This window comes from Coregonus clupeaformis, chromosome 11, assembly GCF_020615455.1.
Source record: "Coregonus clupeaformis isolate EN_2021a chromosome 11, ASM2061545v1, whole genome shotgun sequence".
Classification (NCBI taxonomy): domain Eukaryota; kingdom Metazoa; phylum Chordata; class Actinopteri; order Salmoniformes; family Salmonidae; genus Coregonus; species Coregonus clupeaformis.
Window position 1 is genome coordinate 27118019 of NC_059202.1, and position 27660 is coordinate 27145678.

Genomic DNA, 27660 nt, shown 5'->3' on the forward strand with positions numbered 1-27660 from the left:
TTTCGACGTTACTTCCGTCGCGCCTTTCTCAAGTGGACGCTTCCTCAACGGTCATTCGCGGGAGAGAAGCGCCAAACTCGAAATTGAAGTGCCTATTTTTTAACAAAAGCCATACAAATCTAACCTTGGTATTTGCAATTTAGACACTACATTTTTTGGAGTATGAAACAATCATGACAGAAACACTTTTCAACAAGCGATTGCAAGTGCACGTGAAATGCAAAGATTGCGAAGAAAGGTAAGTTCGATTGATAGCTAGCCAACTAGCCATCATTAATGTTAGCTAGCTACTGTAACTAACGTTAACTAGATATCAAACAATATCGACACTTGCGGTCTAAATAGATAGTTCATCAATTTGATATAGTCGGGTTTTGGCAGTAGCGATTAGCTAACTACAGACTACCCAGCAAGCTGTGTTACGACGCGTTACATAGCTAGCTAGCTAGCATGTTCAGGAACGTTAAGTTATATTTGACATGTCATCTTCGGCACTCCTCGCCAGATGGCGCTTGATGATAACAAATATCTCAATGGAGTTGTATGCTACGACTAAAATACATTGAATGCATCTTTCTTGCTAACTTTACATTACAGGAGAGGAAATATCAGAGTCAGCATTGAGCTTCAATTGACAACTAATCCAGTCCACAAAAGGGTAAGTTGCGCTCACAACCATGACTACTTGGTTGGTGTTTTGCAAGACTGGATTCTGTTCCCATCATCACCCTCCCTCCTTTCTATAGTGTGAATGAGCAATGTTTCAGAAACCAGTACATTGATCTCGAAATGCATTGCTTACTACCGTGGCCATGCATAAATACCCAACTTAAAGATATAATTATCAATACAATATCATCATACATAGCGGGGTGACTTCCTCTGTACAGAAATCAACAACAACAAAAGTTTCCTGTCACCATGGAGAAGCACCAGTCCTAATGAGCAATGAAGCTTTAAAGCCACATAGTGGGTGTTTAATGGGAGTGAAAGTTGCAAAAGGGTGGCTCTCTGGGGAGGCATGCATGGGTTAGGCTGTTCATGGACCTTAATGGTTTTCAAGGGCTTACCTGCAAACATTAGCGACTGGATTCTGCTTAATTGAAATTAGTTGACGATGTACTTCCCCTGTTGAAAGGATTCCCTATCAGGTCTGCTTTTCCCAAATGTCAGTCCTTCCCTCAAGGTAGTAGTTAGTAACATAGCCACTGTAGCTAACACAACTTTGTGCATTCTAGGATCTGCTGGTGAGACTGACAGATGACACCGATCCTTATTTTCTGTACAACCTTGCCATATCAGAGGAGGATTTTCAAAGGTATCTTACAATTCAAAGTCATTGTGCCCACTATAATGTGCATACACTAATCCTACGTCTTCTCTGTCAACAGTTTGAAAGTTCAACAGGGCCTGTTGGTAGACTTTGCGTCCTTTCCTCAGAAGTTTATAGACCTGCTAAACCAGTGTATCTCGGAGCAAGACAAAGAGAATCCAAGGTGAGGAGACCATTCTCTCTAAGCTCGTTGAACGTCTCCACTGACTGTGAGATCATGGACATGTGACGTCTCCTTTCCCTAGGTTTCTGCTCCAGTTATCTCCATCATCCCCAGTATTAGACCACAGCCCTGCCCACCTCAATGTTGTGGAGACCAATGCGTTCAAGCACCTCACTCACCTGTCTCTGAAGCTGCTACATGGGACTGACGTGGAGATCAAGAAGTACCTGGCGGTTTGTCTCTCCTGTGTGAAGGTCAGTGAATCTCCCGTAACTACCTCAGAAACACTAGGGGGGTGGTTTCCCGGACACAGATTTAGCCTAGTCCTGGATAAAAAAACAAAAACATTTTTGATGGAGTTTTTCCATTGAGGTTGGTTTTAGTCCAGGACTAGGATTCATCTGTGTCCAGGAAACCACCCCTAGTTGTCTTAGTGACCTCAGTCTTGGGAATGGTTGATAGCAGACCTATGAAGAACCGTGGGCGATTCCGTAAGGCCAGACAGACTGCAGTATACTAAAGTCTGAGAAACGTCATTGTATTTTAAGTTATCCCCCCATTTTGATCTGTCAGGAGGAGAAGCAGCAGTTGGAACAGAGGCTGAAGAAGACTGAAGATGATCTCTCCAGGCAGCTCAGCTACACGCAACAGGTAAAGCAGTAGTTGATCTTGATTGATTCATCTATAAATGTAGGTGTGATAACCACTTGAAAAGTAACGTCTTAAGTGGGTCCCGATAAAACGGTCACCTTTCATATAAACGTGTCTTACAGACTCTGTCGGAGAAAAGCAGAGAGCTGGACAAGCTGCGGTCGGAGTGGACCAGCCAAACAAGCGCTCTGTCAAGTCGCCACTCTCAGGACCTCACTGCAGAGCGGGAGAACGCCTTGGAGGTATCAAATAACATCTCATATTATAAGTCTGATGTTTAGTTAACTGCCTCAAATAGTCTAAGTGCTATTCCAGTTATCAGAAGCCATAAAACCTTGATTGTTTTTTTTCTTCTCTATTTGATATATGACCGGGGTCTCTGAAAGAGGAATTATGGTAAATGACTAAAATTGTTCCACCCCAATACAGATGATGACTGTGTTAGGGTTATCATTATAAACCTACTAACAGAGGAGGGGCTTAGACTGTGGAAATGTACAGGCCGCCTAAAGGTGGGCGGAGCAAAGTTCCTTTGTGTGAAGGGATATAAAAGGCTGTGTGTGTGTTTTGGGGCCAGAGCTCTCATGAATAAACATACAGATTATTCTTGCTGGTTGTGGACCTTGTTTAATTCATTATTAAAACCAGAGCATTACAACCTCTGGGAATTATTCAAGCTTGAGTTTAATTAAGAGATAGAAATTCTCGTGACAGTCTCCAACAGGTTGATCGCGAAGTAGCTCGCAGCCGACCTGAGAAGCTCGCCAAACAATTCTGAAAGTACATGCAATTTTCACATGTTCCACAGCAAACTGTCATAAACAAATCTCACAAGTAGACACCGCAAGCTCCCAGCTACTATCTAATCAACGCAACATTGACATTATCCCCACCCCTGGTTAGCCACTATTCGCTTAAAAAGCCAAACCTAACACTATCTGCCAATTCATTTCCAGAAATATTTCCCCTGTCTTGTCTGTATGGTGCGCGGTGTGTGTGTGTGTGTGTGTGTGTGTGTGTGTGTGGCCAGTTGATGTGATAACTGTCTTGCGGGTTGACAGAAACATTTTCCCAAAAACCTTCTCAATTAAATGTTAACTGCAAAATAGGTTTACCTGGCAGAAGTATATCATGAGTAAGTATATCATTTGCATCTATTATTTATTTGCTAACTTTGCCATGAAATGAGCAGCAGCGGTACAGAACCATTGCTAGACTGCACATTAGACAGCACATTCCTCACTCGCTAGAAGCACAATTAAAGGGCCAGATGCGCAATTAAAGGGGAATTACACCAAAAAATTTAAATGTGTTTTCTACTAGACCTAAAAGAAATGGTCTTCTGATATGATTTAAGCATTGACATGAACCCAGAACATCCGATTTCATTGTTTCTTTATGATATATGATTTCTCCCCCCCCCCCCCAAATAAGTGTTTTTCTCTTTTGATGTTTCTCATCTGGCTCTGTGCAGACACAAACCAGGCTGCAGCAGCAGAACGAGCAGCTGCGCCGGGAGCTGGAGGGAGCCCACACGAAGAGCACCCAGCAGCTGCAGAGCAGGCTGGTCGAGCTGGAGGCCTCCAACAGGGACCTGACTGAGAAGAGATACAAGAGCGAGTCCACCATCCGCGACATCAAAGCCAAACTAATGGGACTGGAAGAGGTGGGGGTGGGGGAGCAAGGGGCCTTCCTTTAGTGGGGGAAATGTCACAAAAACTGCCACTTTTGTGAAGACATTTTAAACTTGTCTGAAACACTCCTAGGATAAGTATCTGTTGGTTCATATCATGCATGTTTTTTTGACATCCATATTGAATTCCTGATTTGATAGAGAAATTGAAATCTTGCCACCATGTTGACCACCAATGTTGTCTAAATAACCTGCTGACAAGTGTGTGTGTGAACAGGAGTCTCAGCGAGCGAAGCAGCAGGCCCTGTCTCTTCGGAGGGAGAACGGCACCCTGGACACGGAGTGTCACGAGAGGGAGCGTCAGGTGAACCAGCTGCAGACGCGGGTTGCAGTCCTGGAGCAGGAGATGAAAGACAAGGAGCAGCTCGTCCTCCGCACCAAGGAAGTGCTGGAAGCCACTCAGCAACAGAAGGTAAGCAGTCAGTCCCCTGGGCAAATGGAGAGCATACTATCAGAAAAGCCAGGATATTTGTTCAAATTAATATTGATGAATTATGTAAAAACAGTGACATTCTGTGTGTTTGTGTGTAGAACTCAGTGGAAGGAAATGCCGAAAGCAAACAACTCCAAATAGGAAAACTGGAGGCTACAGTGAAATCCCTGTCTGAGGAACTCATAAAGGTTGGTTACTTACATTTCCAATCATGGCTTTTTGTTATGCATATCATGGTCTGAAAATACATGGCCACAGTATCAATCCAGTCAAGTTAAAAAGTCCTTGTCTGCTCATGCACTTATTTTAGTCTAAATATTAATACCAATTTTGTCTTGATGCTGATCACATCCCCTTTGAGAAGAAATACATTCAGCGTGGGGGTGAAGTACCGTCTTGACACTACCTCGTGTTTACTTCCTAGGCCAACGGCATCATCAAGAAGTTGCAGGGAGAGCTGAGGGGCCTGGTGGGGAAGATCAAGGTGAAGAACACTGTGATGGTGTCTCAGGAGAAGGTGCTCCAGGAGACCCAGGAGAAGCTGCACAAAGCCCAGAGAGACCTACAGGACACTCAGCAGCAGCTCAAGCATAGAGACGAGGAGGTGTGTGTTTCCTTTACAGGGTGTGTCCACTACCTTAAATACCAATCTGAGGACAACAAAAACGGGCAGAAATGGCTGCTGAAAGACCCAATGCATATCTATATATGTGTGTGTGTGCAAGTCAAGTACTGAGGAGTAGTGGGCGCTGACCTAATTCTTGGCATCAAGTTTGGATTTATCTTTTTTGTTGTAATTTCCTTTCCACTGTAGGTGTCGAAATTGAAGGAGCAGTTGGGGGAGACGGTTCAGAAACTAGACGAAAGCAGGGAGGTGCTGAAAACAAACGAGAATGGTATGGAAGGTCTTTTAAAGAAATGGTTCACAAAAAATACAACTTTACATGATTTTGCACTTATCCTTGGCTGTTGTCAGATTACCTAATATTTGTATTCCTTTAGTATTTTCCCTTTTTTTTTTCTCCCTGCAACAATGGATTTGTTTTATCCTTCAGTTATAATGTGGCTGAACAAACAGCTGAATGAGAACCAGTTATCCAGGAAGCCGGAGACCCTTGGAACGTTTGAGACTCCTTCAGCTCTCTCAGCCTCAGCTGGACAGAGGATGGGCAGTGCCTCTCACAACATGGTAAGCACTAAACATGTCATGGTACACGGTAAGATATTGGTTTGATATCTTTTAGTTGCAGTGGGTAGCATGTTTGTTTTTAAATTGCAGCTTTAAATACATGTGTCGATTTCAAAGTTAATTTGAGTTATATGCATGCTTCTTAAAGGCAGACTCCGCAATATGACATCATACACAGGCAGGGCAACTTCTTGCTTGTAGACTTCAACAAAAATCGAATCTGCTTAGACTATCTTCCGCTATTGGTATTTGGCAGATTTAAATTGGATTGTTTTCTGTTAGTAGGGACGCGTTACGCAGGCGTCAGGCGCAACGTTTTGGAACGTTCAGATATACAGTACCAGTCCAAAGTTTGGACACACCTACTCATTCAAGGGTTTTTCTTTATTTTGACAATTTTTTACATTGTAGAATAAAAGTGAAGACATATAAACAATGAAATAACACATGGAATGATGTAGTAACCAAAAAAGTGTTAAACAAATCAAAATATATTTTATATTTTGAGATTCTTCAAATAGCCACCCTTTGCCTTGATGACAGCTTTGCACACTCTTGGCATTCTCTCAACCAGCTTCATAAGTTAGTCACCTGGAATGCATTTCAATTAACAGGTGTGCCGCCTTAATAGTTAATTTGTGGAATTTCTTTCCTTCTTAATGCATTTGAGCCAATCAGTTGTGTTGTGACAAGGTAGGGGGGGTATACAGAAGATGGGCCTATTTGGTAAACGACCAAGTCCATATTATGCAAGAACAGCTCAAATAAGCAAAGAGAAACGACAGTCCATCATTACTTTAAGACATGAAGGTCAGTCAATACGGAAAATGTCAAGAACTTTGAACGTTTCTTAAAGTGAAGTCGCAATAACCATCAAGTGCAATGATGAAACGGCTCTCATGAGGACTGCCACAGGAATGGAAGACCCAGATTTACCTCTGCTGCAGAGGATACGTTAATTAGAGTTACCAGCCTCAGAAATTGCTGCCGAAATAATAAATGCTTCACAGTTCAAGTCACAGACACATCTCAACATCAACTGTTCAGAGGGGACTGTGTGAATCACGTCGAATTGCTGCAAAGAAACCACTACTAAAGGACACCAATAAGAAGAGACCTGCTTGGGCCAAGAAACACAAGCAATAGACATTAGACTGGTGGAAATGTGTCCTTTCTCTTTGTGAGACACGGTGTGGGTGAACGGATGATCTCCGCATGTAATTTAAGGCACACTTAACCAGCATGGCTACCATAGCATTCTGCAGCGATACGCCATCCCATCTGGTTTGGGCTTAGTGGGACTATAATTTGTTTTTCAACAGGACAATGACCCAGCACACCTCCAGGCTGTAAAAAGGCTATTTGACCAATAAGGAGAGTGATGGAGTGCTGCATCAGATGACCTGGCCTCCACAATCCCCCGACCCTTGTTACGCCAGGGTAGTGGGTTCGATCCCCGGGACCACCCATACGTAAAAATGTATGCACGCATGACTGTAAGTCTCTTTGGATAAAAGCGTCTGCTAAATGGCATAATTTTATTATTATTATTATTATTATTACCTCAACCCAATTGAGATGGTTTGGGATGAGTCGGACGGCAGAGTGAAGGAAAAGCAGCCAACAAGTGCTCAGCATATGTGGGAACTCCTTCAAGACTGTTGGGAAAGCATTCCAGGTGAAGCTGGTTGAGAGAATGCCAAGAGTGTGCAGAGCTGTCATCAAGGCAAAGGGTGGCTATTTGAAGAATCTCAAATATAAAATATATTTAGATTTTAACACTTTTTTGGTTACTACATGATTCCATATGTGTTATTTCATAGTTTTGATGTTTTCACTATTATTCTACAATGTAGAAAATAGTAAAAATAAAATAAAACCCTTGAATGAGTAGGTGTGTCCAAACTTTTCACTGGTACTGTAAACTTGCCTCAGACATGTATAAAAAGGAATTATGTAGTCTCTATTCATGGCATTTCTATCTGCAATGTTCGACAATGTCGTGAATGATGACATATTGTCAAGTCTACCTTTTTAAAAAGTTACGATTCGACCAGCAAAAGCGCACACAATCAGATCAGCTCAAATCATGTGTGCTTGATTTTGTTTTCAGTTGGACAGCCGAGTGTTTCCCTCCTCGGCCGGACAGGGCTACCCCATCACGTCTACGCTGAACTCCAAACTTTCCTCCCTCCCTCTGTCCAGCCGCTCCGTCTTCTCACTACACAACCAGGGCCCTGGTCCCAAGGCAGGCTCATCTTTTCTCCTTTGTTACTCTGAATTCTAATTGAAATGTAATGTTATATTTAGAAATGTGTTGAAATAGGTGTGGTTTTGCAACGACACAGTCTTGAATTTGGGCCACAACATGAATAGCAATTTGGATGATTTACCTAAACACTAATAATTAACTATTTCCTTACGTTGACTGTAATTTCATCCTGGAAGAACCAATACAGTTCTATAAGGTGTGGGATTATAAGGCAGCTTGAACTCAATTGTATGTTGTGGTTCCTAACTCGTTGCAACTGTATTCAGGAGTTTGCTTGAATTCTGACTTTATGTTGACCTGGGCTGAATTGCAGGTCCAGTTTAACCCCATGAGTACCAAGCCCGGCATGTCTCCTGTGGAAGTGAGGGACGGGAGCCCCACAGCACAGCATCCCCCTCAGCCCTCCAACAAAGAGAAGTGAGTCCATTTACATTTTTACATTTTAGTCATTTAGCAGACGCTCTTATCCAGAGCGACTTACAGTTAGTGAGTGCATACATTACTGGCCCCCCGTGGGAATCAAACCCACAACCCTGGCGTTGCAAACGCCATGCTCTACCAACTGAGCTACATCCCTGCCGGCCATTCCCTCCCCTACCCTGGACGACGCTGGGCCAATTGTGCGCCGCCCCATGGGTCTCCCGGTCACTGCCGGCTATGACAGAGCCTGGATTCGAACCAGGATCTCTAGTGGCACAGCTAGCACTGCGATGCAGTGCCTTAGACCACTGCGCCACTCGGGAGCAGTCCAGCTCTCTGTCTGGGGCTTCCATGTGTGTTTCTAGTTTAGTTTGTATGCTTTCAGCATCAGAATTAACTTGTAAGTGTTCAGAAACGTTTTCTCTGCTCACTTTTACATTAAAATAGCTCCCAGATTATTGGATGGTGCATCACCATCGGCAAGAGCCCAAGACAATCTACTTTATTCTCTGGACCATTCATTCAGACACTGCCTTTTTTTTTTTTTTACTTGTAGTGGCGAGCCTGCTGGATTGGAGTCCAAGTACTTTGAGAAGCGAGACGACAGCATTCCCCTCCGTGGTCTGTTGTCTGGCATGCACCTCAACAGAGGTAAGACCACATCCATGCCTGCTTTGTGGACACTGGGGGGGGGTATTTGTTTCTGAGCTTATGAGGGGAAGTTCAAGTTCACTTTACATGCCTCTTAAGTCCCTTCTCAATGGGCACACCACGTCATTTCAACATGGAAATGTGGGTAATATTGGGTTGAGAAATTGATCAATGAGATTACAACCTTTATTCACCCTCTCAAAAAGACAGCAAGACATTTGTTGATTTCCCAATGTGTTATCACTATGCTTTTGACCATTTAAAAGCACAACAAAGTTCAAATGGGAATACAATGTCAGACGTTGTGTATTTATACAACAGAGTAATGTGTTATCACTGTGCTTCATCAAATAGCCAAATGACCTGGATTGTAGTTGAGATTACATTAAAAGTACACGGTGCAAGTGATCAATGCTGTTTGAGATTCTGCATTATAACAGCAATTGTGAAGATCTCCACAGACCTGCAACCTTAGCATGCTATCTTGAACATGCACGCTTTGGATGATTATATAACAAGACATTTATAGTTAGGCTACAGAAGGCTCATTTTAAGGTTGAATAAATACTGCTAGTCCTTAGTTTGTAAGATAGCCTTAACTTTAGGCTATTTACTATATTACATAAGTAATATTGAATTGTGTTTGGTTGACAACGCAACCAAATATCAACTTTAAAGGATATCTAATGCTTGGATAGTTTTAATCTGAGCCACTGGCTTAATCCTTTTCTTTTAACTTTTTTCTTTTTGGTTTAGTTGGAGACGTGAATCCAACATATCATTTGTTAACTTGTCGATAAGTTAATAGGCTATTTGCTGTATTGCAAAAGTGATATTGAGCTGTGTTTGGTTGTCAACGCAACCAAACATCAACATTTGAAGGAGATGTATATTTTCTGACACTGACTTAGTCTGGCTTTAATTCCAGTTTGTCAAAAAATTTATAATTGATATGTTGGATTCACGTCTCCATCTCAACCAATAATAAAAGTTAAAGAAAAGCGCTAAATCAAATCCACATTTATTTAAAGTTCATTTAAAGTTTGATTTGATTTAGTCATATTCTTTACCTTAGATTTTTGGTTGAGATGGAGACGTGAATCCAACATATCAATTATACATTTTTTGACAAACTGGAATTAAAGCCAGACTAAGTCAGTGGCACAGGTAGACCTATCCAAGCAGAAGATGCATCTCCTTCAAATGTTGATATTTTGTTGCGTTGACAACCAAACACAATTCAATTTCCAGTTTGTCTACAGATGTTGGATTCACATCTCCATCTCAACCAAAAATCCAAGTTAAAGAATAGGACTTAATCTAATCAGATTTTAAATACACTTTATTTAAACGTTTGATTTGATTTATTCCTGTTCTTTAACTTAGATTTTTGGTTAAAATCAACCAAAGCTTGAAACCTTAGGCCTATATGTATTGTCTATTTTTTGTTTAACCCTGGGTTGAATTTAAACAATAGCTGTGGATGATTTTGAAAATGCTACAGTTGAAGTCGAAAGTTTATACATTAAGGTAGAGTCATTAAAACTTGTTTTTCAACCACTCCACAAATTTCTTGTTAACAAACTATAGTTTTGGCAAGTCGGTTAGGACATCTACCTTGTGCATGACACATTTTTCCAACAATTTGTTTACAGACAGATTATTTCACTTATAATTCACTGTATCACAATTCCAGTGGGTCAGAAGTTTACATACACTAAATTGACTGTGCCTTTAAACAGCTTGGAATATTCCAGAAAATGATGTCATGGCTTTAGAAGCTTCTGATAGGCTAATTGACATAATTTGAGTCAATTGGAGGTGTACCTGTGGATGTATTTCAAGGCCTACCTTCAAACTCAGTGCCTCTTTGCTTGACATCATGGGAAAATCAAAAATAAATCAGCCAAGACCTCAGAAAACAAATTGTAGACCTCCACAAGTCTGGTTCATCCTTGGGAGCAATTTCCAAATGCCTGAAGGCACCACGTTCATCTGTACAAACAATAGTACGCAAGTATAAACACCATGGGACCACGCAGCCGTCATACCACTCAGGAAGGAGACGCGTTCTGTCTCCTAGAGATTAACGTACTTTGGTGCGAAAAGTGCAAATCAATCCCAGAACAACAGCAAAGGACCTTGTGAAGATGCTGGAGGAAACAGGTACAAAAGTATCTATATCCACAGTAAAACGAGTCCTATATCAACATAACCTGAAAGGCCGCTCAGCAAGGAAGAAGCCACTGCTCCAAAACCGCCATAAAAAAGCCAGACTACGGTTTGCAACTGCACATGGGGACAAAGATCGTACTTTTTGGAGAAATGTGCTCTGGTCTGATGAAACAAAAATAGAACTGTTTGGCCACAATGACCATCGTTATGTTTGGAGGAAAAATGGGGGACGCTTCCAAGTCGAAGAACACCATCCCAACCGTGAAGCACAGGGGTGGCAGCATCATGCTGTGGGGGTGCTTTGCTGCAGGAGGGACTTCACAAAATAGAAGGCATCATGAGGAAGGAAATGTATGTGGATATATTGAAGCAACATCAAGACATCAGTCAGGAAGTTAAAGCTTGGTCGCAAATGTCTTCCAAATGGACAATGACCCCAAGCATGCTTCCAAAGTTGTGGCAAAATGGCTTAAGGACAACAAAGTCAAGGTATTGGAGTGGCCATCACAAAGCCCTGACCTCAATCCTATAGAAAATGTGTGGGCAGAACTGAAAAGGCGTGTGCAAGCAAGGAGGCCTACAAACCTGACTCAGTTACACCAGCTTTGTCAGGAGGAATTGGCCAAAATTTACTAAACTTTTTGTGGGAAGTTTGTGGGAGGCTACCCGACACGTTTGACCCAAGTTAACCAATTTCTAGGCAATGCTACCAAATACTAATTGAGTGTATGTAAACTTCTGACCCACTGGGAATGTGATGAAAAAAATAAAAGCTTAAATAAATCTCTCTACTATTATTCTGACATTTCACATTCTTAAAATAAAGTGGTGATCCTAACTGACCTAAGACGGTGCGCAGCAGAGGACTGTAGGCACTACCGGTAGACAAGATGGCGTATTGAATACACAGCGGTACGAATCACCTCAAGATAAAAACATAATATTCAATATGAGTAAGTTAGACTAAATATTAGCACTTCATATATTCGTGGGTAATAACATTCAATCTGGATAATAACACAAAACAAATCATAAGGCTAGAGAAATGTATCGACAAATATTACATCAACAAGCAACACTCAAACATGACGGAGGAGAAACGAGGAGAATCAATCTCCAAGAGAACGCGACTCCTCGACTGATGCAGATGATTTATGCTTTTCACCACTGGGACTGGTAAGTGTGGAAAGCGATCTGTTGAAGTCGATAAATGACAAACTAGGCGTACTAGAGTTGGTCAGTAATGATGTAAAAGAGTTGAAGGCTAGTCTTGAAATGAGTGATGGAAAAGCTGTGATAATGGAGAACGATACAAAACAACTAAAAGGGACAGTCACTAGGATGGAAACGGATGTTAAGGAACTTAAAAAGGAGAACAACTTTCTGAGAGAAGCCTTACTAGACCTACAAACTAGATCAATGGGAGAAAATCTAGTAATAATAATTATTATAATAATTAATCATTTAGCAGACGCTCTTATCCAGAGCGACTTACAGGAGCAATTAGGGTTAAGTGCCTTGCTCAAGGGCACATCGACAGATTTTTCACCTAGTCGGCTCAGGGATTAGAACCAGCGACCTTTCGGTTTGTGGCACAACCACTTAACCACTAAGCTACCTGCCGCCTTGTACTTACCTAGTACTTACTGGTATCCAAGAAAAAGGAGAGGTTACCGAAAAAATTGTGAAGGACTTCTTTCTTACAGCGCTTCAAATCCCACTCGAGGCTGTCAATAAAATCCAACTTGAACGTGTACACCGTTTCGGACAGAGATATATATATATGAGCGTACAATCGTTGCCAATTTGCTTTTAAGGATAAAGTAATGGTTAAAAGCCTAGGTAAAAGACTTGCTGGCACGAAAATAGGCATGAATGATCAGTTCCCGAGGGAGACTGCAGAACGGCGCAAAGTTCTGTACCCAATCTTCAAGGAAAATAGATTAAAAAGGAAGCGTGTTGCTCTCGTTGTCGATAAACTGTATTTTGACAACCAAATGTTCTGCGACACAAAGACTACTCCATGGCTATTCTGACAGTTCTAATAGAGGAGTCGAATAATGGAACACCCAATACTAGCCATGGTAGGGATTGTAATAATAAAGCACATCTATAGTATTTATAGTATTTTATAAAGGGATAAGACGGTATTACAAGAAAAGATAACAAGCAAAATAATACATCTTCAAATACAACTAATTAGAACACAAGTACTCAATCAACATAGTGGAGATAAAAACATAGCAAATAGAAGACACAGTATGTGTGGATGTATTGTGGTGTGCATTTTTTGTGTTTGAAAAAGTGTGGCGATAAGTGAGTGAGAAAGGAAATGGTTCCATATCCCAGAACCAACATGTCTGTGAGCAGGGGTTGTGAGAGAGAGCTTTCAATTTTGTGCAGATGAGGGATATACATTTTAGAATAAAGTATACATCTAATCTATTATTTTATTGTCCTATCATGATGGAACGATCCCCAACCCTATTTCCTAGACACCCACCCGAGCAACCCATACACCAAAGAGAAGTCCCCATCTGTTTTATGGCCCTGCTGTGAGTTGCCTATATGCAGCCAAAACAGAACAATAAATGCGGTCAGAGACCTACTTGTGCAGCACCGCCCCCTCAAGATTCGGAGTCTGCCTGGCAGGGTTGGTCCTACAAAGCCAGAGTCCCCGTGATGGGAGAGCATAATATACAAGGAAATTCTCAAAGCTGCTAATGAGAACCTTGACGACCTTGTACCTAGCCGGTGGGGATTCCGGTCGGATACCCCCACCCAGGTAGTGGCGGTGCTGGCAACACTGGCTGCAGTAACCAATGGGGAGGGGGTCACACTCGGACATTCAGAGAGAGGGAATATTATTGTGGCCCTCGTGGCACAAAATAATCAAAGGTCTGACTGCACAGAGATGCTTGGGGGAAATGGTTACAACGGGGGACCAGAGTGTTTGTGTCTCAGGGGAAGAGGGTGGATCTGATCTCCATCACCTAGGACTTGACATAGATTAATCAAATCTCACATTGTTGTCAATTTTTGCTGAATCTTGCATGCTTTCTCAAACAGCTGTAACTTTATATGCATTCGTAAATCAGGTCCTTTCTTGAGTTGGGCTCTGGGATGTAACAACCGTTGAGCATCTGATCTTATGGTTGATTGTGGAGGAAAGGGGTGGAGTGTGTTTGTTATCCCACATCTGTTGCAAGGGGGTAAGGATGTTAGGGAGAATATAGGATGAACCATAATTGTTTGCTAAAATAATAATTGCTTGACAAAAATGTAATGTAATATAATGGCAATCCGGGTTATAGGTAACAATCCTATGCATGAACTGCCGACATTATTACGCATATTAATTGATAATGATGGAAATTAAGATATGCAAGATATTTGAATAGATATACAGTGGGCAGAACAAGTATTTGATACACTGCTGATTTTGCAGGTTTTCCTACTTACAAAGCATGTAGAGGTCTGTAATTTTTATCATAGGTACACTTCAACTGTGAGAGACGGAATCTAAAACAAAAATCCAGAAAATCACATTGTATGATTTTTAAGTAATTCATTTGCATTTTATTGCATGACATAAGTATTTGATACATCAGAAAAGCAGAACTTAATATTTGGTACAGAAACCTTTGTTTGCAATTACAGAGACCATACGTTTCCTGTAGGTCTTGACCAGGTTTGCACACACTGCAGCAGGGATTTTGGCTAACTCCTCCATACAGACCTTCGCTAGATCCTTCAGGTTTCAGGGCTGTCGCTGGGCAATACGGACTTTCAGCTCCCTCCAAATATGTTCTATTGGGTTCAGGTCTGGAGACTGGCTAAGCCACTCCAGGACCTTGAGATGCTTCTTACGGAGCCACTCCTTAGTTGCCCTGGCTGTGTGTTTTGGGTCGTTGTCATGCTGGAAGACCCAGCCACGACCCATCTTCAATGCTCTTACTAAGGGAAGGAGGTTGTTGGCCAAGATCTCGCGATACATGGCCCCATCCATCCTCCCCTCAATACGGTGCAGTCGTCCTGTCCCCTTTGCAGAAAAGCATCCCCAAAGAATGATGTTTCCACCTCCATGCTTCACGGTTGGGATGGTGTTCTTGGGGTTGTTCTCATCCTTCTTCTTCCTCCAAACACGGCAAGTGGAGTTTAGACCAAAAAGCTATATTTTTGTCTCATCAGACCACATGACCTTCTCCCATTCCTCCTCTGGATCATCCAGATGGTCATTGGCAAACTTCAGACGGGCCTGGACATGCGCTGGCTTGAGCAGGGGGACATTGCGTGCGCTGCAGGATTTTAATCCATGACGGCGTAGTGTGTTACTAATGGTTTTCTTTGAGACTGTGGTCCCAGCTCTCTTCAGGTCATTGACCAGGTCCTGCCGTGTAATTCTGGGCTGATCCCTCACCTTCCTCATGATCATTGATGCCCCACAAGGTGAGATCTTGCATGGAGCCCCAGACCGAGGGTGATTGACCGTCATCTTGAATTTCTTCAATTTTCTAATAATTGCGCCAACAGTTGTTGCCTTCTCACCAAGCTGCTTGCCTATTGTCCTGTAGCCCATTCCAGCCTTGTGCAGGTCTACAATTTTATCCCTGATGTCCTTACACATCTCTCTAGTATTGGCCATTGTGGTGAGGTTGGAGTCTGTTTGAGTGTGAGGACAGGTGTCTTTTTATACAGGTAACGAGTTCAAACAGGTGCAGTTAATACAGGTAATGAGTGGAGAACAGTGGGGCTTCTTACAGAAAAACGAACAGGTCTGTGAGAGCTGGAATTCTTACTGGTTGGTAGGTGATCAAATACTTATGTCATGCAATAAAATGCAAATGAATTACTTAAAAATCACACAGTGATTTTCTGGATTTTTGTTTTAGATTCCGTCTCTCACAGTTGAAGTGTACCTATGATAAAAATTACAGACCTCTACATGCTTTGTAAGTAGGAAAACCTGCAAAATCGGCAGTGTATCAAATGCTTGTTCTCCCCACTGTACATACACACACACACACACACACACACACACACACACACGTGTGTGTGTATGTATATATGTATATATATATATACACACTGCTCAAAAAAATTAAGGGAACACTTAAACAACACAATGTAACTCCAAGTCAATCACACTTCTGTGAAATCAAACTGTCCACTTAGGAAGCAACACTGATTGACAATAAATGTCACATGCTGTTGTGCAAATGGAATAGACAACAGGTGGAAATTATAGGCAATTAGCAAGACACCCCCAATAAAGGAGTGGTTCTGCAGGTGGTGACCACAGACCACTTCTCAGTTCCTATGCTTCCTGGCTGATGTGTTGGTCACTTTTGAATGCTGGCGGTGCTTTCACTCTAGTGGTAGCATGAGACTGAGTCTACAACCCACACAAGTGGCTCAGGTAGTGCAGCTCATCCAGGATGGCACATCAATGCGAGCTGTGGCAAGAAGGTTTGCTGTGTCTGTCAGCGTAGTGACCAGAGCATGGAGGCGCTACCAGGAGACAGGCCAGTACATCAGGAGACGTGGAGGAGGCCGTAGGAGGGCAACAACCCAGCAGCAGGACTGCTACCTCCGCCTTTGTGCAAGGAGGAGCAGGATGAGCACTGCCAGAGCAGCCCTGCAAAATGACCTCCAGCAGGCCACAAATGTGCATGTGTCTGCTCAAACAGTCAGAAACAGACTCCATGAGGGTGGTATGAGGGCCCGACGTCCACAGGTGGGGGTTGTGCTTACAGCCCAACACCGTGCAGGACGTTTGGCATTTGCCAGAGAACACCAAGATTGGCAAATTCGCCACTGGCGCCCTGTGCTCTTCACAGATGAATGCAGGTTCACACTGAGCACATGTGACAGACGTGACAGAGTCTGGAGACGCCGTGGAGAACATTCTGCTGCCTGCAACATCCTCCAGCATGACCGGTTTGGCGGTGGGTCAGTCATGGTGTGGGGTGGCATTTCTTTGGGGGGCCGCACAGCCCTCCATGTGCTCGCCAGAGGTAGCCTGACTGCCATTAGGTACTGAGATGAGATCCTCAGACCCCTTGTGAGACCATATGCTGGTGCGGTTGGCCCTGGGTTCCTCCTAATGCAAGACAATGCTAGACCTCATGTGGCTGGAGTGTGTCAGCAGTTCCTGCAAGAGGAAGGCATTGATGCTATGGACTGGCCCGCCCGTTCCCCAGACCTGAATCCAATTGAGCACATCTGGGACATCATGTCTCGCTCCATCCACCAACGCCACGTTGCACCACAGACTGTCCAGGAGTTGGCGGATGCTTTAGTCCAGGTCTGGGAGGAGATCCCTCAGGAGACCATCCGCCACCTCATCAGGAGCATGCCCGGGCGTTGTAGGGAGGTCATACAGGCACGTGGAGGCCACACACACTACTGAGCCTCATTTTGACTTGTTTTAAGGACATTACATCAAAGTTGGATCAGCCTGTAGTGTGGTTTTCCACTTTTGAGGGTGACTCCAAATCCAGACCTCCATGGGTTGATACATTTGATTTCCATTGATAATTTTTGTGTGATTTTGTTGTCAGCACATTCAACTATGTAAAGAAAAAAGTATTTAATAAGATTATTTCATTCATCAGATCTAGGATGTGTTATTTTAGTGTTCCCTTTATTTTTTTGAGCAGTGTTTTTTTTGTTTATATTTAAGAGAAAAACATATGGGGGATTGGAAGTAATGCAGACAATTACATTGATGGAAGTTGCAATCTATCTGCAATATTAAAGCTGATCTACCCCCTAAAAAAATACATTTAAAAATGGAATTTTTACTAGGATTAAATGTCAGGAATTGTGAAAAACTGAGTTTAAATGTATTTGGCTGAGGTGTATGTAAACTTCCGACTTCAACTGTATATAGGCCTAAATAGTATCATTGACTATATATGACTTCTAAAGTATGGTTACATTTCATTTGCTCTGTTAAACCTACCCTTTGGACTTCGACACATACACAATCCATAGCTCAATTGTCTCAAGGCTAAAAAATCCTTCTTTAACCTATCTCCTCCCCTTCATCTACACTGATTTGAAGTGGATTTAACAAGTGACCATAGCTTTCACCTGGTCAGTCTGTCATGGAAAGAGCAGGTATTCTTAATGTTTTGTACACTCTGTGTATAATATTGAAGATCTGTTGTTTCAAAGGTACAAATTCAACATTTTATACAAGGTTTGTCTGTAGAAAATTGGTTACAATTTTGACTTAATCCTGTGGTTGAAATTTCACCCTCAAAACAAGTGAACTTTAGATTTTTAAAAAAATCCTATGTATTTTACACACAGATTCCACGTCATACGTTGACAAATTACATTGAAACAGCGTTGATTCAACCAGTTTGTGCCCAGTGGGTTTGTTCTGCTTTTCTTTCTTTAGCTGTTGAGTTTAAATCCTACACAGTCTTGTGCATTGTCAGTAACGTGCTGAATTAAAATTCAGATTTTATGTCTGTCATAACTTCCTTTTTTTCCCCCCTGTTGTCTCTAGATGTTCCAAGGCCACCACCAGCCAAGCCTGGCCTGCAGTCTCTGTCCTCCGCTTACTTCCCTGGCTGAGAAGGAATGAAGCCAAGAACTACTGAAATGTCCACAACACACCACTGAATACAACAGTGACTAAGGAGGGTGACCTGTTAGACCAACCACAGATTATCACAGTACCTCCACCTATGTTCATGTTTTTAACCTGTGCTGTGTTTCCAAGTATTTATTAAAAATGATTTTTAAGATAACCAATCAATCGTAATTAAGCCACTTGATCCGTTTGCCAAATATATTTGTCGGTTGGTTTAAAAAAAAAATCACTGTCATCACGTCTTACTCGTAATTAGCATTGACATAACCAATAATGTCATCATGTTGCTCTGGGTGTTTTCACTTTTAACCCTGTTACATTTCAATTATAACTTTTAACACTCAATAGTACTCAAGTCCTGGATCGAATGACACTTGAGCCAGTGTGAAAATGTTCAAGTGTTCCCCAAGAAAAGCTGCCGTCTGTTTACATGGTGCAACAATGATAAAAGATACCTTTTCAATGGTTAACATGTACATGCTAATCGCAAGTCATCACCAGCTTATTGATGAACAGATGCTCAACCAACCATCACTATGGTTATTCCACCACAGATTGATTGCTACTGAAGTGTTTGCTGTGTAAAAACTGTACATATGGGTGTATGAAATTAATAATTAATGTGTATATCTGTAGATTAAAGTTTTGTTTTCAGAATCTCAAAGTAGTCAAGTCTCTGATCAACTAACTACTGTCGTGGAAATTCTTACACAGGGACTCTCGAAGTCAATCTTAAATGAATCATTGTTTATTGTCAGCGAGCTGGCGAGGTTCCAACAAACGTAATGCACCATAGTGAACGTCTGTCAGGAGCTCTAACGGGGCAGTCCCGTTAGTTCTCTTATATACTGCAGAAAAGTCACATTTGCATGATTTGGCTTATTCATAATTCATCATTAACGTTTGCTTCATTCATGTGACCAACCAATACTGGATCATGCATGTGACAGACCAATACCTCACGAGGCTTCTTCTCTAAGCTGAGACCTTGAAACTGAGATATCAAAACAAGGGTCTGGGCGTACTGCCAATATCAGTATTGCAGGGACTGATAGTGAGGGTTTGTTCAGTCAGTCACTTGCATGAACACAGAAAACGGTTATTAGAAAAGCACAAATGTATAAAATAGGAAAGCACCAACAAAAAATATAAACGCAACATGTAAAATGTGGCGCTGAAATAATCTCCGAAATTTTCCATACGCTCAAAAAGCTTATTTCTCTCAAATGCTGTGCACAAATGTGTTTACATCCCTGTTAGTGAGCATTTCTCCTTTGACAAGATAATCCATCCACCTGACAGGTGTGGCATATCAATAAGCTGACATTAGTTGCACTCAAACGGTGCCCACATAAAGCTGTCCCAACAGCAGAGCTTTCTTTTCAGCACCATGGAGTGAATCCCTACCACTGCTACACCTGGCTAATCAGCAGAGCCTTGTCTGGCAGCGAAACAGTTCATTCAGACTCATTTACTGCCTTAAAAAAAATAAAAACGCTGATATGGCTGACTTGCTTAAACAAATGTGGTTTCTACTGACAATTGAGATGTACAAACTATGGCATAAGGGAACGACGAGCGGATAAGAGGCAATCTGTAATTTCGATTAAGACATTCATGAGCGCGCTAGGACGGACGTAGTCAATATAACTATTTGTTCAGCACTTTTGAAATGTACAGCGACAGAATTCAGAACATGGGCCGTTCTTACAGTGTTCTCCCTGTACACCAAGTCAGAACCGTAGGATAAATAAAGGGGGCATATAAGCAGACAATGAAAGCTCGTACAATATTCGATGATTACGTTTCTCTAAAACAGCCAATAGGCTACATGTGCACCACCAAGTCAGAACAGTAGGTTAAGTTATGAGGGGGAAAGGGACCAAATTATTAGGGTTAGGCACAAGGGCTACTAACAGCTTACTACACAACATACATTTAGTATTACTTTCTAAACTACCGTATACAGTGAGGGAAAAAAGTATTTGATCCCCTGCTGATTTTGTACGTTTGCCCACTGACAAAGACATGATCAGTCTATAATTTTAATGGTAGGTTTATTTGAACAGTGAGAGACAGAATAACAACAAAAAAATCCAGAAAAACGCATGTCAAAAATGTTATAAATTGATTTGCATTTTAATGAGGGAAATAAGTATTTGACCCCTCTGCAAAACATGACTTAGTACTTGGTGGCAAAACCCTTGTTGGCAATCACAGAGGTCAGATCTTTCTTGTAGTTGGCCACCAGGTTTGCACACATCTCAGGAGGGATTTTGTCCCATTCCTCTTTGCAGATCTTCTCCAAGTCATTAAGGTTTTGAGCCTGACGTTTGGCAACTCGAACCTTCAGCTCCCTCCACAGATTTTCTATGGGATTAAGGTCTGGAGACTGGCTAGGCCGCTCCAGGACCTTAATGTGCTTCTTCTTGAGCCACTCCTTTGTTGCCTTGGCCGTGTGTTTTGGGTCATTGTCATGCTGGAATACCCATCCATGACCCATTTTCAATGCCCTGGCTGAGGGAAGGAGGTTCTCACCCAAGATTTGACGGTACATGGCGCCGTCCATCGTCCCTTTGATGCGGTGAAGTTGTCCTGTCCCCTTAGCAGAAAATAACCCCCAAAGCATAATATATCCACCTCCATGTTTGACAGTGGGGATGGTGTTCTCGGGGTCATAGGCAGCATTCCTCCTCCTCCAAACACGGCGAGTTGAGTTAATGTCAAAGAGCTGGATTTTGGTCTCATCTGACCACAACACTTTCACCCAGTTCTCCTCTGAATCATTCAGATGTTAATTGGCAAACTTCAGACGGGCCTGTATATGTGCTTTCTTGATCAGGGGGACCTTGCGGGCGCTGCAGGATTTCAGTCCTTTACGGCGTAGTGTCTTACCAATTGTTTTCTTGGTGACTATGGTCCCAGCTGCCTTGAGATCATTGACAAGACCCTCCCGTGTAGTTCTGGGCTGATTCCTCACCGTTCTCATGATCATTGCAACTCCACGAGGTGAGATCTTGCATGGAGCCCCAGGCCGAGGGAGATTGACAGTTCTTTTGTGTTTCTTCCATTTGCGAATAATCGCACCAACTGTTGTAACCTTCTCACCAAGCTGCTTGGCGATGGTCTTGTAGCCCATTCCAGCCTTGTGTAGGTCTACAATCTTGTCCCTGACATCCTTGGAGAGCTCTTTGATCTTGGCCATGGTGGAGAGTTTGGAATCTGATTGATTGATTGCTTCTGTGGACAGGTGTCTTTTATACAGGTAACAAACTGAGATTAGGAGCACTCCCTTTAAGAGTGTGCTCCTAATCTCAGCTCGATTACCTGTATAAAAGACACCTGGGAGCCAGAAATCTTTCTGATTGAGAGGGGGTCAAATACTTATTTCCCTCATTAAAATGCAAATCAATTTATAACATTTTTGACATGCGTTTTTCTGGATTATTTTGTTGTTATTCTGTCTCTCACTGTTCAAATAAACCTACCATTAAAATTATAGACTGATCATTTCTTTGTCAAAGGGCAAACGTACAAAATCAGCAGGGGATCAAATACTTTTTTCCCTCACTGTACATGTCTCCCTGGCATATTACATAATTTATGCAGCAGCATACAATACATTTTTGGGCTCACCTTGTGCTGTGCTCAATTAAACAGGAATGTGGCGCGGCGGTCCTTCTTGTGGGCAAATTTTGTCATCAAAGTCTGGCATTCTCTGGATTTATGGTGCTTTCAAGACAACTGGGAACACTTTTTTTTAAAACAAGGTCGAATCATGACGTCAGTGATCTTCAGGTCAGAGCGCTAGAAAGAGGCCCGGATTCCCAACTTGGAATTCCGAGTTGGATGACCGTTCAAAACTTATTTTCCCTGTCCCCCCAAGTTCCCAGTTGTCTTCAACTCTCTGAAGTCGGAGATGCTGGATGTATTCAACCTTTTATAGCCCATGGTGTTGAATATTTATCATTTTAAGCTTGGAAAAGAGACCCTTAAACCCAGACTTAGACCACACACCCACTACACTGAATAGCAGGCTAGTGATTGCTTTGCAACGCTTGCAGTTAGCCACTGATTCTTTCCAAACCACTCACTGTTGAATTTGCGATTTCCAATTTGTTGTGTAAAGTTTGTCCAATGGCCAATGAGCACCAATATGTTTTATCTATCATTTCTCTTCATATGACAAGGATTGAAAAGGATTTGCCAGTAGATTGTCGACTTGATTCATGATGATGACTGCTTGTTTAGCTTGCTAGCTAAGATTGAAAGTATGATGTTGACATGATCAGTCCAATCAAAGCTACAGTACATATAACGTGATTTGACGTAATTTTATCTGTGGCCAATGACCTTGAGCCTTCTTGGGATGGGCACTTCTAATGTAACTCTATGGCAGCACCCAAGAGGCTTGAATTTTCAAGCTCCCACCATAGATTTTGCGGTGACGTAGTGTCCCCGTGAGTGACAGAACACTGAGCCAATCACGGTACCAACCCCCTCACGCGCCGTATTTTCCGCTGGCTGCCCCACCACCACAGAAAGCACTGAGCTCTGCCCCACCTGCCCTGAATGATGGGTCGCCACTGGGCCTGCATACTCACCAGACATGTCACCCATTTGGGATGCTCTGGATCGACAGCGTGTTCCAGTTCCCGCCAATGACCAGCAACTTCGCACAGCCATTGAAGAGGAGTGGGATAACATTGTGTCGCATGAGGCAAATGGTCACACCAGATACTGACTGGTTTTTCGGATCCACGCCCTTACCTTTTTTTTTAAGGTATCTGTGACCAACAGATGCATACAGTGCATTCGGAAAGTATTCACACCCCTTCACACATTGTTACGTTACAGCCTTATTCTAAAACTGATTAAATTGTTTTTTCCCCCTCATTAATCTACATACAATACCCCATAATGACAAAGCAAAAACTGGTTTTTATAAATTTTTGCAAATGTATAAAGAAATAAAAACTGAAATATCACATTTACATAAGTATTCAGACCCTTCACTCAGTACTTTGTTGAAGCACCTTTGGCAGCGATTACAGCCTCGAGTCTTCTTGGGTACAAGCTTGGCATCCCTGTATTTGCGGAGTTTCTCCCATTCTTCTCTGCAGATCCTCTCAAGCTCTGGATGGGGAGCGTCGCTGCACAGCTATTTTCAGGTCTCTCCAGAGATCTTCGATCGGGTTCAAGTCTGGGCTCTGGCTGGACCACTCAAGGACATTCAGAGACTTGTCCCAAAGCCACTCCTGCGTTGTCTTGGCTGTGTGCTTAGGGTCGTTGTCCTGTTGGAAGGTGAACCTTCGCCCCAGTCTGAGGTCCTGAGTGCTCTGGAGCAGGTTTTCATCAAGGACCTCTCTGTACTTTGCTCCGTTCAGCTTTCCCTCGATCCTGACTAGTCTCCCAGTCCCTGCCACTGAAAAACATCCCCACAGCATGATGCTGCCACCACCATGCTTCACCGTAGGGATGGTATTGGCCAGGTGATGAGCGGTGCCTGGTTTCCTCCAGACGTGACGCTTGGCATTCATGCCAAAGAGTTCAATATTGGTTTCATCAGACCAGATAATCTTGTTTCTTATGGTCAGAGTCCTTTAGGTGCCTTTTGGCAAACTCCAAGCGGGCTGTCATGTGCCTTTTACTGAGGAGTGGCTTCCGTCTGGCCACTCTACCATAAAGGCCTGATTAGTGGAGTGCTGCAGAGGTGGTTGTCCTTTTGGATGGTTCTCCCATCTCCACGGAGGAACTCTGGAGCTCTGTCAGAGTGACCACCGGGTTCTTGGTCACCTCCTTGACTAAGGCCCTTCTCCCCCGATTGCTCAGTTTGGCCAGGTGGCCAAGGGTCTTGGTGGTTCCAAACTTCTTCCATTTAAGAATGACGGAGGCCACTGTGTTCTTGGGGACCTTCAATGCTGCAGAATTGTTTTGGGTACCCTTCCCCAGATCTGTGCCTCTACACAATCCTGTATCGGAGCACTACGGACAATTCCTTCGACCTCATGGCTTGGTTTTTGCTCTGACCTGCACTGTCAACTGTGGGACCTTATATAGACAGGTGTGTGCCTTTCCAAATCATGTCCAATCAATTGAATTTACCACAGGTGGACTCCAATGAAGTTGTAGAAACATCTCAAGGATGATCAATGGAAACAGGATCCACCTTAGCTCAATTTCGAGTTCTCATAGCAAAGGGTCTAAAAACCTGTTTTCACTTTGTCATTATGGGGTATTGTGTGTAGATTGATTAGGATTTTTTTAAATTATTGAATACATTTTAGAATAAGGCTGTAATGTAACAAAATGTGGAAAAAGTGAAGGGGTGTGAATACTTTCCAAAGGCACTGTATGTCTGTTCCCAGTCATTTAAAATTCATAGATTAGGGCCAAATGTATTTATTTCAATTTACTGATTTCCTTTATATGAATTGTAACTCAGTAAAATCTTTTAAACTGTTGCATTTATATTTTTGTTCAGCTGGTTTGTCATCTTCAAACTGAGAAGTTGATATGCATCTTGTGGATTTCCTGAAAGTTCACAAAAAAAACATTTGAAAGATAAGAAATATAGCTTGAGGTTAAATGTTTTCTTGGTAAAATAACTGCCTGCAATGTGTCCATCTCACCCGTCGTCAAATAGTCTGCTGCCCAACACAGTATCACTTGAAAACAAACATACAAAAATAGTGTGTATCCCATCTGATATAGTGTACAACTCAAGGTTATGGGCAGAACCCTAAAATGCATTGACTACCAGATTCTTTAACTACAGTACAGACTTGTCATATTGGTTTGGATTTGGTCAATGTTCCATTCCCCTAAAACAGCACAAGTTTCCCAGTCATAAATCCACCATACATCAAAATATTCCACTTTATTGAAATGCATGGTTCTATACTTCATGTATATTTACAAGGTCAGTCAACAATTGAATGTTTAAAAGGTTGAAATTATAAAGCAGCAAAACAATATTACAACAATACAAGGAAAAGAAAACAGCATACAGTATTTCAAGAAATTGCAATGTTTTACAGAACACCAACTATAAATAACTAGAGCACACAACTAATATTTCACAACTTTCATGATTCAATATGTACTTTCTTTTGGTATTTGGTCAATTAGCAAGTTAAAACAAGAGAGTATGTTTTTACAAGTGAAATGGTTTATAGAAGGCCACTGGAGATGGATCTACAGATTCCGTAACTATGCAATGTGTTGGCTGAAGACAAGATATTTTAAAAGGCAAACCCTTCTTGTATGATAATTTTCTGTAACTGTACGATCCATACATGTCAGGGACTTGGCCGTGTACATGTACAAATGAGAATAAAATACTAAAAATACCAAGCCAATCTGTCACACATTCCGTGATGTCAGAGAGAGCGATCAGGGGGAGATTCAAGATCTCATTGTGGTCCCGTCAAAAAGTAACACACCCCTACCCCCCCCCCAAACAGCATTTTCAAAGCCAAGGGAAGGCACCAGTCAGTCTGAAGAAGTGGTAGTAGGAATTCATATAGGCAGCAGTTTGATATGAGCGTCAAAATAAAGGTGCTTTAAAAATTCAGCTGTACCATTCCAAGTCCATTGCGTTTTCACATTCCATGGTTATCATGTGGATTAAGGCTTTTTATGCTGAGATCTGGGGAAATGCCAACTGGATTTCCGACTCGGCCCCGCAGTGTCATTTTCTCACACAGTTCCGTAAAGCTGAAGGCCCAATTCTAGAGGACTAACCAGTCTTTGTGATGCTCTTTTATCTTTCTAGGTTGTTTTTGTTGTGCAGACGCCCTCTTCTGATTGTGGAACACGCTGTGTTCAGAAACAGCCCTGTCCTACCAGGTGAATGTCCCTGAGTGAGCTATGCCCCTGTTCAATATCATCAAAACGGTTGAGGGAAGACAAAAAATGGTACAAGTTCAAGGAAAAACAAAACATAATTAAAATGAATAAATATAAGCCATTGCAAATAGTGCCTTTGGATAGAACTTTCTCTCAAAAACATATACTCCTATGTATACATATATAGTGGTAACTCTTAATATAGCTTTTAGATTGCTGTCTGTTATACCTATTGTGATGTCACGAGAGGCTGTGTCCTGGAGGGACGCTACATCCCCCTGAGGTGGCTGCAAACCCAGACAGCTATGGCTCCATCTGCTGGTATGGTCGGGAACTCCAACCCTCTATGGCCAATCTTCCCACGCAGCTGAAACCAATCAGGAGCTGATGAGCTGAAGGTTTGTTGAAGGGAAGAGACACAGTCTCCAACCTGGGCTCTCTGGAGGACAAGAGTGCTGCACGTCCACTTCCATGAGGAATATAAGGATTTGGAGATACTTACCTTTGGGAAATACTCACCTTTGGATATATGCACCTGTGGAAATACGTGTGGGACATTTGGAAGGACGTTTTGCTGGGTTGGCCACTAGCTGCAACGTGGAATACAGTAAGACTGGGGAAAAGTTATTTGAGCGAGGGAGAGTTATGATTTTGGATGTGGAAGAGACATCCCTGAACTGTTAACCCTTAAAGAGCCACCAGAGAACAGAATGGTGTTATACTTTCGTTAATTTCCCAAGACCTATAATAAAATCCTTGTTTTGTTTGAACCTTGTCTCCTTGCACTACTTGAGCAATCCCGCTGAAAGCTGTGTAGCCTCTCGTGACATCACAGATGGTGGAGAATACGGGCACGCTCAAGCGTTAATAGTGCATGTCAGAGGAGGATACCGAAGGTTTGATCACCCAGTTTCCCAAGTTGGCCGTAGGCTCCCCGCCGACTGAAATGGAGGACATATTGAAAGCCCTTGTTGCTGGCCAGCAAGCCCAGATGCAAGCAAACGTGGCTCTCTTGGAGGAGCAAAAGAAAGCCAACCTTCTGAAGGCAGAGGAATTGCAGTTGCAGAGACAGAGGGTGGTCCAAAATACCCGCCCAATAAAGGCAAGTGACTTTATATCTAAGATGGGAGCTACCGATGACATTGAGGCATACCTGCATGCATTTGAGGCCACGGCCACTAGGGAAGCCTGGCCCAAGCAACAGTGGGTTGGTCTGTTAG

At 42.5% G+C, this 27660-nt stretch overlaps 1 protein-coding gene across 1 annotated transcript; it reads left to right on the forward strand.

Annotated features, from left to right (window-relative positions):
* Nucleotides 1-30: 30 nt before the first annotated feature.
* On the forward strand, nt 31-19267 carry sass6 (SAS-6 centriolar assembly protein). The gene is made up of 17 exons (XM_041889635.2): nt 31-238; nt 598-658; nt 1239-1318; nt 1392-1496; nt 1579-1750; nt 2070-2147; nt 2270-2389; nt 3622-3813; nt 4058-4252; nt 4372-4461; nt 4698-4877; nt 5088-5169; nt 5329-5462; nt 7576-7710; nt 8048-8151; nt 8711-8805; nt 18503-19267. Exons 1-17 carry the CDS (start codon nt 174-176, stop codon nt 18568-18570), a joined length of 1956 nt encoding a protein of 651 aa, XP_041745569.1. The 5' UTR covers nt 31-173; the 3' UTR covers nt 18571-19267.
* The last annotated feature ends 8393 nt before the right edge of the window (nt 19268-27660 follow it).